The 14,344-nt window shown below is 52.8% G+C and overlaps 1 protein-coding gene across 5 annotated transcripts in view; it reads right to left on the bottom strand.

The window, feature by feature from the left end:
* The window catches only part of DNAJB6 (DnaJ heat shock protein family (Hsp40) member B6), a 67,358-nt gene that overhangs the window by 23,305 nt on the left and 29,709 nt on the right, over window positions 1-14,344 (bottom strand). For 4 of the 5 annotated variants that reach the window (XM_043590037.1, XM_043590039.1, XM_043590038.1 and 1 more), the window contains exons 6-7: window positions 1,860-1,991; window positions 712-853 (exon numbers count right to left, since the gene is read on the bottom strand). In XM_043590037.1, coding sequence (XP_043445972.1) covers window positions 712-853; window positions 1,860-1,991 — 274 coding nt within the window. The remainder of the gene's footprint in view (window positions 1-711; window positions 854-1,859; window positions 1,992-14,344) is intronic. The other variant, XM_043590041.1, reaches the window with a different exon arrangement.

The following is a 14,344-nucleotide window of genomic DNA, read 5'->3' as shown; positions in this document are numbered from 1 at the left end:
TTTTTCAACGATTTTATTTTATTTTTGGGACAGAGAGAGAGCATGAATGGGGGAGGGGCAGAGAGAGAGGGAGACACAGAATCAGAAACAGGCTCCAGGCTCCGAGCCATCAGCCCAGAGCCTGATGCGGGGCTCGAACTCACGGACCGCGAGATCGTGACCTGGCTGAAGTCGGACGCTTAACCGACTGCGCCACCCAGGCGCCCCAAAACCTGTTTTTAATGTAAACGCATGTGAACGTATCTGCGTATTTTGAAAACACATCGTGCCCGCTGACATACGTGAAATCGCTCGCGCGGAGGGTTAAAAACACAGCAGCGGAAGGCAACCTACTGACGACAGTCCCTCCCGAAGACAGAAGACACGTTTACGCTGAGGTAAAAGTTGTCTCAGGCACACATGGCCGAACGCTGAACACACGCACAGACACTAGCCATCAAAATGGCAAATGTCGCCAACAAAACTCACTACGCGTGAACTGTGACGTCATCACACGTGTCAAGTGTGCCCCTAAGTGAGCGTTATTTCTGATACGTATCATTTAGCAGAGCTTTAAAAGCAAAAGCTCTAATTTGGACATTAAAAGATCCCAATGGTGCCAAATTTAACAGACACCCTGTATGTCAAGCTACTGGGGGAGGTGGTCAACAGGAGATGTGGAACCCATGAAAGGTTACACCTACTCATTTGAAAGAGAGACGAACACCATACCTCTTTGTAGTGATTTTTCTGCCGTTCACCATTTTTGTAGAAGTGGATATAGATTTGAAGCTGCCCATCCCGCTGCCACCAAACGCCGTGGACGAGAAGGAAGTGAGGCCCCCGTGACCTGCCGACCCGAAGGAAGTAAATCCTGCCGGAAAACAACATGTTCAGTACGGGTTTAATGCAAGTCTGAGGAACCCATCGGACGAAGTGAGCACACCTAAGCAGGTGTGCTCAGATTGATGGGCTGCCTTTATTTGTTGTTAAGATTTCATTTTTCTAAGTAATCTCTACACCCAACACGGGGCTCGAACTCACAACCACGGAGATCAAGAATCTCACGCTCCTCTGACTGAGCCGGCCAGGCGCCCCTGATGCGTTGCCTTAAAATGGCCCCTCGGCCACCGTGTGTGGCAGAGCAATCCCACAACTCAGCCCCTAGTGGACCCCCCCTGAGCCATGGTCACTTGCAGACGCGGGGGGGGGGGGGGGGTGCTGTGTTAACACCTCCCCTCCTCCACCTTCTGATCCCATCAACCCGGACTCTTCTACGATCATCCCTATTGTTTTTACAGCTGCCAAGGAGGTTAGACCAAAAAAGGATCAGGCAGTTTGTCTTAGTGGGTTTTTTCAGTTATTTACTCAAATCAAGTAACTTGTTTTAACCAGGAGTTTCATTAAATGTTGACCTTTAGAGGCACTTGATCTCGGCTCAGGTCATGATCTCACAGTTCTTAGGTTCGAGCCCCACATCGGGTTCTGCACTGACAGTGTAGAGCCTGCTTGGGATTCTTTCTCCCTCTCACTCTGCTCTTTCCTCTCTCAAAACAAACAAACATGAAAAAGAGTTAAATAAATGAATAGACATTGATCTGTAATAGTAAGATCAGAAGTGGGTTTTCAGGGGCACCTGGGAGGCTCAGTCAGTTGGAGCGACCATCTTCAGCTCAAGTCATGACCTCGTTGAGTTTGAGCCAGCCTGCCTTGGCTCCTCTGTCCTCTCTCTCTCTCTCTCTCTCTGCCCCTCCCCCACTCGTGCCTGCTCTCTCAAACCTAAATACTAAACAAAAAAAAAACACAACTGCATTGACTGAAAGCGTTTATCAGCATTAATGTCTGTTCAGATATCAGAAATCGGATCTAAAACTTAATACCTGTATCCAAGGAAGAAAACCCTCCTCCAAATGACGGAAATCCACTGAAGGCAGAGAAAAACGACCCTGTGCCTTGGTTCCTGCTTCCACGGGGGCCTCTTCGACTCCCAAAAAAGTCCTCAAACGGGTCTTCTAAAAACAAACATAGTCGCGTTTTATTTTTCCACGGGAGAGAGAGCTGCAATGGGGGGAAACGGTTTAACGCCCTAGAACACATTATCGCCGCAGAAGAAAAACCTCCACGAGAAGTTTTAACACAGCTCGTCTGCAGAGCAGCCAAAGTTCGTCCAATAAACCGGCAGCTTTACGGACTCGTTGAACTCAACTAAAGCTACAATCCATTAGGAAATAACTGACTGACTGCTGACGCAATCCCCGTATGTACAAATACAAAATTCGGGACCACTGATGCGCGCTTCAAACTCCGAAGGGGAGAGGTTTTAACAGCCTCCGAGCGAGAGCCGCGAGGCTCTGTCCCCGCTGCCGCCACCAGAAAGGGAAACACGGCTCCGCACGCAGGGAGCTGCACTCCACACAGCCTGGGCTGCCTCCCCCAACGTAACCCAGAGACAGAAACAAAAACCGATTATTCTCACATTCACATAACACACGGAGACTGTTACATCAAGTGAGGCAAAACGTAACAGCTCCTGATTCTGGGCCACAGTGTTTAAGAATTCCATTTACTTTTCTGTAAGCCTGACGTCTCAAGAAAATTTAAGAAAGGATTAGTCAAAGTCAAACTTGAATAATGCACTTTACGAGAAAACTACTAATACAATAGAAAACGTATTGCTCTTAAAGATACCAAAATGCTCCTGAAAATAAGAACAGTCCATTTATTTTTGGTTCAGTCAATGAGCCCTTACCAAAAACATAGGAATACAAACTTTCCTCTCTGTCTCTCCCCCGCTTTGTGCTCTCTCTCAAAAGTAAATAAATAAACGTTAAGGAAAAAAAAGAAAAAATGCATTCTGGAGAAAAAGAAAAGTAACGCATTACAACCCCACAACTACAGAATCCGTATGGTGTAGGTGGCGCCTGGGTGGCTTAGTTGGTCCAACTTCGGCTCAGGTCACACGATCTCGCGGTTCAAGAGTTCAAGCCCCACATCGGGCTCTGTCTGGGCTGACAGCTCAGAGCCTAGAGCCTGCTTGGGATTCTGTGTCTCCCTCTCTCTCTGCCCCTCCCCCACTCGTTCTCTTTCTCTCCCTCTCCCTGCCCCTCCCACTTGCACGTTGTCTCTCTCTCTCTCTCAAAAATAAACATGAAAAATTTTTCAAAAACAAAAAAGAATCAGGATGCCATTTTATTTTATTTTATTTATCTTTTTTTTTTTTTTTTTTTTTACAACCGGGCAAGAGTGACCAGAGCAGGGAGATTCATACACTGGAAGGGAAAGGACAGTCAATATGACAAGTAAACACACAGCAAGCACTGGCCCCAAGCACAGATGGGGATCCACAATCCAACTCAAGTTCACAAACAAACGTGACCCGAGGGACGCAGCACGCCAAGGTCAACTCTGTCCACGCTCTGAAAAGATGGGGCGAAGGGCCGTGAGCGATCGTGAGGGGCTCGGCACGGCCGGGGCAGCTTGAAGCCAGCTCGGAACAGGGGCAAGGAGACGGCACACGCACAGACTCGGCCTCGAGACCGGAGCTGCTCGGCGCGAATCGGCTGGCCTGCTTTATCTAATGCTGCATATATTAAGATGGGCCAGAAGGAAATATCTGGAGAAACTCGTTACCGGTGCCTTCCTGAAAGATCTAGAAAGGAGGCACCAGAGGACGAAGGAGAGCCCGTGTGCATCCCCGTGCAGAGACACGGTAACAGATCCCAAGTGCTTGTTGTTGGCAGGCCCCCCGGAACTGTCCTGTCGGAACTTCGCTCCCACACTGCACGGCCAGCGCTACCCTCTACAAAGTTAAGTTTAAGGAAATCCCTTAAAACCTACTCTATAAACGGGGCTGGGTGTACAGTCAGCCCATCAGAAGCACAAATGGAAGTGAATCACGAACTCTGTCTAAGACTAGTAACATACTGTGAACTTCTCAGGAGGTTCATCCTATCAAATAAAACCCAAGCGACCGATTTACGGGTCCCTCCTTCCCTTAACCCCACGACCTACACACCCACGGGGCCACATCTCCTGTCAGAGGTCCCTGGGGTCAACCCCCACACGGAGAAACAGAAACCTCACGAATGCAATTTCAACTCACGGTGTGGAAATTCTCACTCTCCCCTAAGAAGGAACCACGAGGAACGGTTTTCACCTGAGCCGCGTGAGGCTCTGACGCCCCGGACGACGCTGTAAGCAAGTTGGCCTCCCCGACACGCCAAGCCCGCACCTGCCCCGAGTCCCCCGCTGCCTAAAGCCCAACTCGGCTGTGGCCTCCTGAGGTTCTCCGGGCAGCCAGCTGCGGCGAGGCTCCACCGCCACCGAGGACGTGCGTGGGCTCCGGGCTCGCGCCCTGAGCGAAAAGAAGCCCTGGATTAGAAAACCCTATTCCTCAGAAGCTACTTCAAAAGCTGGCTTAGGAGTGTGAGCCAGGCCGGTGGCTTTTCAGTTTACTTTTTCTTGGGTTTTTAGAAACTCTCATCTTGCTCAGCCTAGACGCGTTTCTTTAATTCGGGTCGTCGTTCTAGTCACTGAACTGTTAACACGATTTCAAATATTAAACTTAACAGAAGTTTCACCCTCAAAACGAAAAGCCTCAGTCACAACCGTCGCGGTGACACCAGAAAACACACACTCTTGGGGGTTCTCTTAACATCATGCTTACGCTGTTAAAAGCTGCCACTGTGAGACTGGACAGACCTTTACAAAGATTTCTCACCACTGGCTGTGACCGGTCTGTACGTTTTCAAAAAGTAGTTCAGGAGTCTGTTTCGTGACCCTTTGAAATCTTTGGCCCCCAAACTCAATACGCTGTTTTAAAACTGTTCAAAGCAGTGACTCCGCTTCGGGGAAATCACTCCCCTCGAGTACGGAAATACCCCACTGCGCGAAGAGAATTCAAAGCATCGATGACACGCTGAAAACTGAAAATAACCAGATTTTCCCCAGGCGGAAGAAGTAAACAGCATTTTAGACGCACATTTAAGTGACCATCAAGTTCAGGCCTCAGGAAAAGGTAGACAAGTAACAAGTTACAACTTAAACACGTGACAAACGTTAACAGTGGGTTTTCAATCGTCTTGGTGGTGAGACAAATGTGGATTGCCTCCCCCCTTTTGCCGCACCGATACTTCCCAAATTCATCACTCCTTTGAGATTAAAAGGGATAAACGTTACATTCACATTCTGGAAACACACCGCGACTCGGAAACTTAACATAAGGAAACACGGAGGCCTGTTGTGCCTTCTGCCCGTGAGCACACGGGCCCCAGCAGCCCCCACGCTGAGGACACGCGGGGGAGGGACGTCGCCCCCTGGCCACGCACACGGGGTCCGAGCAGAACTTGGGAGGCCCGCACCACCCAGCTGCTGGCAGCCGACCGCCAACGGGAAGCCTTACCGGCCCCACGGCGGGCTGGACTCACGTGCTGCCTATGCTGTCTGGGTTCTCTTCTGCCTTCTCTCCGTCGAGCAAGCGAGAAGGCACCCGACGTGGCGAGTCCCAAAGAGGAAATACATTTTCACCACCGCCATTTATCAAAACACCTCTACCCGAGTGGACCTGGTAGTTCCAAGCCGTGCCGGGGCCGGCGGACTCCCGGAGCCCAGCTCCGAACGCACGCCGACTGCCGGGACCTCCTTACCGTGTCCCGGAGGCCCGAGCCCGCATCTTCTTACGCGAGCCAACATCCCCCCCCCCTTCCTGGCCTCTCTTACGCACCCTCACCAGGCTGGGGAAGACGCCCGCTCCCGTCCCCGTGTTTGAGGATCCCATCGCCCTGGCCGGGGGCGGCTCGTCTTCAGGGACGCTCGGGAGAGCCAGGATGCTGTCGGGCAGAGTCACGACCGTGCTGCGGTCTCTATTTGGAGATTAAGGGCCGTGACTTACTAAGACGAGCACGGGCATCGAGGGGACGGAGGGTGGGCTTGTGGGGTTAACTTGACATGTGGCGTGAAGGGGCCACAGGGGGCTCAGGAGTTCGGTCGAGCAGTATTCCGGCTGCGTCTCTACGGGTGCTTCTGGATTAAGACTAATATTTAGATCGGTAGACCGAGCAAACGTACTGGCCTCCCCCGTGTGTAGGGGCCTCAATCCGTCTGTGGAAGGGCTTGAGGGAACCAAGAGCCCCCCTCCCCCAGGTAGGAGAATCCCCCGGCTGGAGGGGGGTTCAACCGAACGCTGGCTCTTGCAGCCTGCCGGCCTCTGGATTCTGGCTCAGACGGCAGCCGTGCAAACCCTGAACTTGCCGGTCTCCGTAATCAAGTGAGCCAACTCCTTACGCTACAAGTCAGTCCCCCAGAGATGGACCAACGGTCAGAAACAAATACATCAACAGAGACCCGACCGGCTCTCACGCAGGTTTTCAGACAATGCAACTTGTATTTCCGATCATTCTACAGCTACCTTCAGGCAGGTGAGACCTAAATACCACGTGAGACGGATGCAGGTCCGAGGTGTGACCTACCCCGCCGTGCCGGGACTCTAGGCGCCGGGGGCCCCGGATGTGCATCAAACACCCCTTCTCAACCTCACAAGACCTCACCAGTGTCTCAGAAATACAAAACCAAATCCACGAAGAGGTCAGCGGCATTAGCAAGATACCGGTCAATGACAAAGTCACGAGGTCAAACTTAGGCCAAGAAGTACACTTAAGTGAACTTTGTGGAAAAATTTAGCACCAAACACATATAAGCAAACGTTCACACGCATAAACACATAACAAACGTTTACAGGCATGCACACGTGAACACATAACAAATGTCTGTGTGCTGGTGTACAGGAAAAGGTTTACACGCACACATACAACACGTGCCAAATGCAAGCACGCACACGGGAACCCGTAACCAGTGCTGACACGCACGTACACAGGAACGCTTACGTGTGTTCATTCTTCAACACGACGCCTGCTTCCACGTGTAAGCACAGGAAAAATACCTGTGCGCATGCACAAACACACAAACACCGAGGAAACATTCACACGCATGGATACGGAGAAAAAGCCTTAAGGAAACAAGTGTGACAGAGATTTAAGGCCATCTGCTTTTCTTAAGTTTTACCAAGATTCAGTATCTGATAGATAACCACAAAACCTATTTGGAGAGACAAATCAAATAAATCCTTTAACGCCACGAACACCAGCACAGGAACAAAAAACGAAGAACACCATGATTAACACGGCTCTTTTTTTTTTTAATTTTATTTTTGAGACAGAGAGAGACAGAGCATGAACAGAGCAGGGTCAGAGAGAGAGGGAGACCACAGAATCCAAAACAGGCTCCAGGCTCCGAGCTGTGAGCACAGGGCCCGACGTGGGGCCGGAACCCACGAACCGCATGATCGTGACCTGAGCCGAAGCCGGACGCTCAGCCGACCGAGCCACCCGGCGCCCCCACGCCGCTCTTACCCCACCATCCTGAAGCGAGTGCTTCCAGCAGCACAAAACCCAAGCAAGAGGAGGCCTGCACTACTAACGACTTAAGGTACCAGCCGCTCCTTTCCACGCGGCCTCACACTATTGATTCCCCAGGCACACAGAAAAACTTGGGGGGGGGGGGGGGCGGGGAGAGCAAACCAAAACCTAAAAAAGATAATGGGCATTTCAAACAAGGAAAACCATCTACTCGGGGCGCCTGGGTGGCACAGCTGGTCAGCTCAGGTCACGATCTCAGTCTGAGTTCGAGCCCTTCATCGGGCTCTGCGCTCATGGCGTGGAGCCCGCTGGGGATTCTGACTCTCCTTCTCTCTGCCCCTCCCCTGCTTGTGCAAGCTCACGCACGCTCTCCCCCCCCCCCCCCAAAATAAAGAGATGACCTTAAATTTTTTTTCTTTTTTAAAGAAAAATCTATCTGCTCTAGAGGCGCCTGGGTGGCTCAGTCAGTTAAGCATCTGGCGCTTAATTTTGACTCAGGTCATGATCACACAATTCATGGGGTTCAAGCCCCAAGTCGGGCTCTGGGTTCACAGCACAGAGCCTGCTTGGGATTCTGTCTCCTTCTCTCTCTACCCCTCCCCTGCTTGCTCCCTCTGAAAAATAAACAAAATTTAAAAAAGAAAACAAAAACATCTACTCTAAACTATAGTTGCATCCTAAGTCCAAGTGACCCAGACAGGGACTTGTAAGAGGTCACCCAGCCAATCCCAACGACACGAACTAAAATTAAAACTCTCCTTTCCTACAACTCAAAAACCTGTAAACGTCGTTTTTCGCCGATTCTTAAGTACAAAGCAACACATTTCTAAGGAATCTGCAACTAAGCGAAATGGGAACAGACACCCAAGCCACGCCGCCGCGCTGCACGGGGCCCTCGGGAGGACGGGTGCGGGGCGCCTCCCCGCTGCTTGCTCGGCACCCGGAGGGGCGGCCTGGCACTGAACAGGGGGCGTGTATTCACCGGACGAATGGACGCCATACTCTTCCACTTTCTGTGTAATTATTCTGTTACGCAACAGATTTTCCAGTTACATCCCAGGTGTGGCTGGGGCACTGTATTTTCTAAGAGTTGCAAGGCTCTATCCAAGTCAGGGATCCAGACTACACACCCTGGACCGAAATCATCTCATTTTAGACCCCAATACACAGGCTGGGGCTCCGTGAGAATACGGACTCCCCGCTTCAGAAGGAAGGTACGAGGAGGACAGCAGCGCGTCTGGTCCCGCAGGTGTCCTTTCTGCCCCCCTCCTACGGGAGTGATGCTCTTCTGTCTTACTCCCTCAGACGGCCATGCCCGTCCCACCTGCCGACACACGTGAGGAAGAGGACGGACCTCTGCCCTCTGCCCGGACCTGGGGCCCCAGAGCGTCTTTCTCCAGCTTCCCAGGAAGAACTGGTTCCCTTGACCGCAGAACCCAACATTCCACACGGAACACATGATAAGCAAAACCTCCAAGGACTCTGGAAACTGACCCGAGCGAGGCCCAGAAACTAAATTAAAAGCTTAAGAACCAACTCGAGTGCAGGCGCTGGCCTCCCTTGGAAAATGACGCCACACACAGAGGACCTGGCTGACCACGCGATTCGAACCCGGCGTGCAGAATCTCATTACAGGCCTCCACGCCCGCCGTGGGGCGGCCGGCGCCGCTGTGCTCCTGACCCAGGAAACAGGTCCCAGGATGACCTTTTCCAGAAGCCATTTCCTCCTCCCTCCTAGGGGGCATGGGTGAGGGAGGGGAGGGAGTCAGCGCATCAGCCGTCTTGAAACCACTAAGCGCGCACCAAAGAAAGGAGACGCCGAGGAGCCGAGGACGGCTAGCCCGGCGCCCACCCCCTCACTTGCCAGCAGAGTTTTACATCAAAGTCAACTACTTCCGAATGCCAGCTCCACATCCCAAGAGCGAGAGTTGTCCGCTACGCACGCACAGAACAACAGCCGACAGCTTGCATTCCATTCTCCAGGAAAACCTGCCCAAAGCACTCTCCCTCCCCACCAAGAGATACGAGGAGGGGCCCGGGGGCAGCAATACTCCTCGATCCCCTCGCTCACGCAGGACCATGGGCTGGTTGGGGTTTGGAAAAGGCCTCTCAGTATCACTGAAAACCTAACACGTGACGCACTTACGTGGATTTTTGAGTCATTCCCTGTATTCCTTCCCCATCATGCGTGCCCAGGGATGCCAAGTGTGAAATCTCATCCCACGTGAACACGGAAGCACCTGCTCCTCTCCCGCCTGTGCACCCGAGTTCTGCTCTCTCCTAGCACGTCTCACGGCAAACTTCCCCTTCTTTCCCCTTCCGAGATTTCCTGCTTCTGAACCCACAGACAACTCTTCTTTAGGGAAGAGTATGCCACAGGTTGGACTGTGGCCCCCCAAACGATGTGGGAGCCCTAAGCCCCAGGCCCCGTGAGCGAGCGAGACCTTATTCACAAACAGGGTCTCTGCCGACGATGCACTTAGGTTGAGCTCATCAAGGTGGGTCCAAACCCAGTGTCGCTAGTATCCCCACGGGGGGAAATCTGGACGGACACAGACCCGCAGAGGGGGCGGGATGTGGAGACACAGGGGCAGCCACCTACGTGTGAGGACCATGTGAGGCCACCAGAAGCCGCACGGAGGCCTGGAAGGCGGGCTCCCTCCCGGGACCGGCCTCAACTTCGGCCTCCGGGACCCAGGGCGTCAGTTCCTGTCTTCACCCCCCAGGCCTATGGAGTCGTTCTGGCCCTCCCAGGGCCCAGTGGGCCGGAATGCTGGCTTCCGACTCTGAGTGACAGGACGCCGGGGAGAGCCACTCTACGGCTCCTAGGGCCCCACCTCGTCTGGTTTCCCTCACTACTCCCGGGGGCCGCCACTCCCCGACCGAGGACCAGCTCAGGCACCAGTAATGCAGACACATTTTATTGCAGACACACGTCCTGTGAGCCAAGCCCCGTGAGCGAGCGCGGCCCCCGCTCACGGCCGCACAGGCAGTGCCTCCGGCTCTGGCCCTCCGTCCTCGCTCGGCAGCTCCTCACTCTCCTCGCTGAGCTCCTCCACGTCCCACGGACTCGCCTCATCCTCACTGGAGGCGGACTCGAGCTCCTCGCTCAGGAGCTCGCCCCAGCCCCAGCTACGGCCCTCACTGGGCTCGTCGTCGCTACAGACATCGAGCTCCTCGCTACAGATCACATCCGACACCTCGCTGTCCTCTTCGCTCGGGGCGTCTTCCGCCGAGTCCTCAAACCCGGGCTCCAGCTCCTCGCTCGCCACCTCCTCGAGCCCTGGGGAGCAAGACGAGGGCTCACGATGCTCAGTCCGGCCCCGGTTCGGGACCGTCAGCTGTCGCCCTCCCCGGGGCAAGTGGGTCCGCTCCCCTCCACGACGCCCTCGCCCTCCCCGGGGCGAGCCCACCCCGCCCCTCCACGAGCCCACACCCCCGAGCCGCCGGCTGTCTGGTCTCCTCCTTCCACCGCTACACCCGTTTTTTCTTTCATGGGGCTTATGAGACTGGCGCCACGGTGAAGGAAAAGGCTCTCTGGAAATGGTTTTAGGCGGCTTTGGCTTTCCAACGTAAGAAAACGAGCCCATAAGATGTCGAGTTACACCCAGACGTTTCCTCCAAACCTACTCGGGCCAGGGCTCTGAGGACTAAATGACACCAACGGCATCTAGCTGTCCGCCTCAGAATGCCGAGTAATGGTGTTCTGTGATAATAAACCACCACCAGCTCCCCCTCACTCAAATTCAGGCCATCCCTTCCAATTTACATTCGGACAGAGCTCGGCCCTCGGGGAAGGACGTGAACACATTGAGCTGCCCGCGAAGGTACGGCTGGTCCCCTGGGTCTCGGGGTGGGGGCGCTCCCGTGGGGGGCGGCTGCTGTCACGGGGACTCCGTCCGCCAGGCCCAGGCCTCAGCCCTCTGCCATAACGTGACGACCGTCGCTGGCCGGTCCGTGGGCACAGGACTGCTTACGGTCTGTCCGATACCCTTCACACCCCACACTTGTCCAGGGGTCTCTGGTTCTTTGAGCTCTTGTCCCCTTTCGTTTAGGGAGCCTGTCAGACATGGAATTTGATGCACTGATACTCGCGTGAGACACACACGTCTGATTCTGAGCTACTCTTCTCAGACGGCAGAACAGGAGAGGAAAAAGAACCGGGTGAAATATCAGGACTAAAAAATTACGTGCTACGACCAACGGACGTCACGACAGCCCCGGGTAAGTGGGATGGGGCCGCTGCTTAACATCAACTGAACCACTGCTACGGCAGAAACCCCCAGCCCTACATTCGGATCTAGGCTACACGTACCGCCAGCAGGCTGTACCGTTACTTCGTACATGTAGCAGCCGTGGAGAAGTTTCTGTTCCTGTGTGCAAATCCTTAGCGCCTGAAAATGGAAGTCACCTAGAACACCTATGAGAACAGATTGAAGAAGCATCACTGACACACGAATCGTGGAAAATGTACAGGAAATGCCTACCGTTAAATTTGAACATCTTGGTGTCTAAAACAGAGGGCCCAAGAGTCTAGAATCACAGTAAGACTAGTTATCTCTTAAACAGGACTGAGTCCAAAAGAAGAAATTCCCACCAAAATGTGCTTTGTGTCCACAATCTCCGTGAAAATACACATGCACATAAAACTTTCTATACATACACATATCTCACAATTTAGACGGTGTGAACATCGGGTATAAACAACTTACGGCCGGTGGGAAGGCAAGCTGGTGCAGCCACTCTGGAAAACAGTAGGGAGGTTCCTCAAAAAACTAAAAATAGAACTTCCCTACGACCCAGCAATGGCACTAGTAGGCGTTTATCCACGGGATACAGGTGGTGTTTCGAAGGGACACATGCACCCCCATGTTTATAGCAGCACTATCGACAATAGCCAAACTATGGAAAGAACCCAAATGTCCATCGACGGATGAATAGGTAAAGAAGATGTGGTTTATACATACAATGAAATATGACTTGGCAATGAGAAAGAATGAAATCTTGCCAATTGCAATAACATGGATGGAACTGGAGGGTATTATACTGAGCGAAATCAGTCAGAGAAAGACAAACATCATACGACTTCACTCATATGAGGACTTTAAGACACAGAACAGATGAACATAAGGGAAGCAAACATAATATAAAAACAGGAAGAGGGACAATACATAAGAGACTCTTAAATATGGAGAACAAACAGGGTTGCTGAAGGGGTTGTGGGAGGGGGACGGACTAAACGGGCAAGAGGCATTAAGTAATCTACTCCTGAAATCACTGTTGCACTATGTGCTAATTTGGACGGAAATTAAAAAAATAAAAAAAAATTAAACACACACACACACACACAAAAACCAACTTACAGTGGGTAAAAACTATATGTTACTTCCTCATTTACATCTCATTATCCTCACTACACCTTCTTTGCTCTAGAAAGAACTGCCCGATGAAAATCACTTTGAATGAGGAAGCCTGGCCCGTCAGACTATTTTCCTAATGAAAACAAAATCTGGCTCCAATTCAATCCCTAAGGGACCCTTCCGCCAAAACAACTCCTGGAAGGTATCACGCGTGTAGCAGATGCCTGGCCTCCGGCTCAGAGAGGTCAGCCTGCGCTGCTGTCCCCGCTGCCGATGTGCAGTGGGGCCGAAACCCTCGATGGCAGGAGATCCTCACTCGGCCACCGGAAGAGTCACGCCATCCAAACACGGGATTTCACCAAACACAACCCGGCACCCCCCAAAACAACACGCGAAGTTCGCTAAAGGCTGTAATGAGACACAAAGGTAATCTTACCACAGGAAAGATCATTGAACCCTCGGTGTTTTTCTTACAGTGACGTTTCCTACATACACGAAGGCCCATTAACAGACACTACAGATAAGGTCAGATCTCGTCTATTAATAAGGAGACTTCCTGATAATTCTCTTACGTTTCCGGGAGCAATGTCAAAGCAAGTCTTCAAAAAGACCACAATCACCTTTTCACCCCCAACTTGGGACACCCACTGCTTAGCCTTCGTCACGACGCGTGTGGATGAAAAAGGGAATATGTGCTGATGTGTATCATCCTACCCACCTCCCTCCGTAGCTACGGTCTTCAAATCGGGCCACACCACAGTAAAAAACAAGGCAACTCTCTGTGAATCCCCATCGGAAATAAACTGAAGGGCCACGCCGTTTAAAAGGCCAGACACCTACCAGGTACGGCAGGAAATTAATTACTCTTCTCTGGGCCTATGATGGGCAAGGGTCCGCTGCTCCTCCCCCGCTATCTGCAGACAGAACCGGTCTTGCTGTGTCCCTCCTGAGGGTCGCAGCTGGTGCTGGGACTCTCCAACAGGCTCCAGGCAACAAAGGGCAGAAACACGGGCTACGTCTCCCCCACCGTGAGCCGAGACAGAAATGGGTGCGGCCGCACCGGGGGAGCTCTGGCCACCCAAGTTCCCCAGCACCCGGGGCAGCTCCGACGGCGCCCGCTCCCCACCCCGCCCGCATCCGAGCCACGTGCGAACAGCCGGCATCGGACTCAGCGCGTCGAGGTGCAGGTGAAGGGAAAATCCGTCCTGCAACGCAACAGCAGCTGGGACAGCACGGTCTCCCGCGGCCAAAACTCCTCCCGGCGGGAGATATGCAGGGCATCGCCCTAGAGGTGTCCTTCTTTTTCACAAACCGTGAACTGAACAGTCACAATGCGCCACACACGATCAGAGAAACAGGTGGAGAGATCCAAGGTCTTCTGAACATCCGCTACGATGCCCAGTGTCTCCACCCAGAACTCGGGGCAAATTCACGCAGAAGCAAGTGCTCAACAGCAAAGAGCGCCACCCGCCAAGCCCCCAGCACCTGCATCCTGGCCACCGTCTGAACGAGGGAAAAAGGAAGTTAATTAGGACTATCCGTATGGAAGAAAAGGAGCGCGTTAACACCTTTATTACTTCCGTGTGCAAGGCA

Source organism: Prionailurus bengalensis, chromosome A2, assembly GCF_016509475.1.
Source record: "Prionailurus bengalensis isolate Pbe53 chromosome A2, Fcat_Pben_1.1_paternal_pri, whole genome shotgun sequence".
NCBI lineage: Eukaryota > Metazoa > Chordata > Mammalia > Carnivora > Felidae > Prionailurus > Prionailurus bengalensis.
This window is presented reverse-complemented; position numbering and strand designations above follow the sequence as displayed.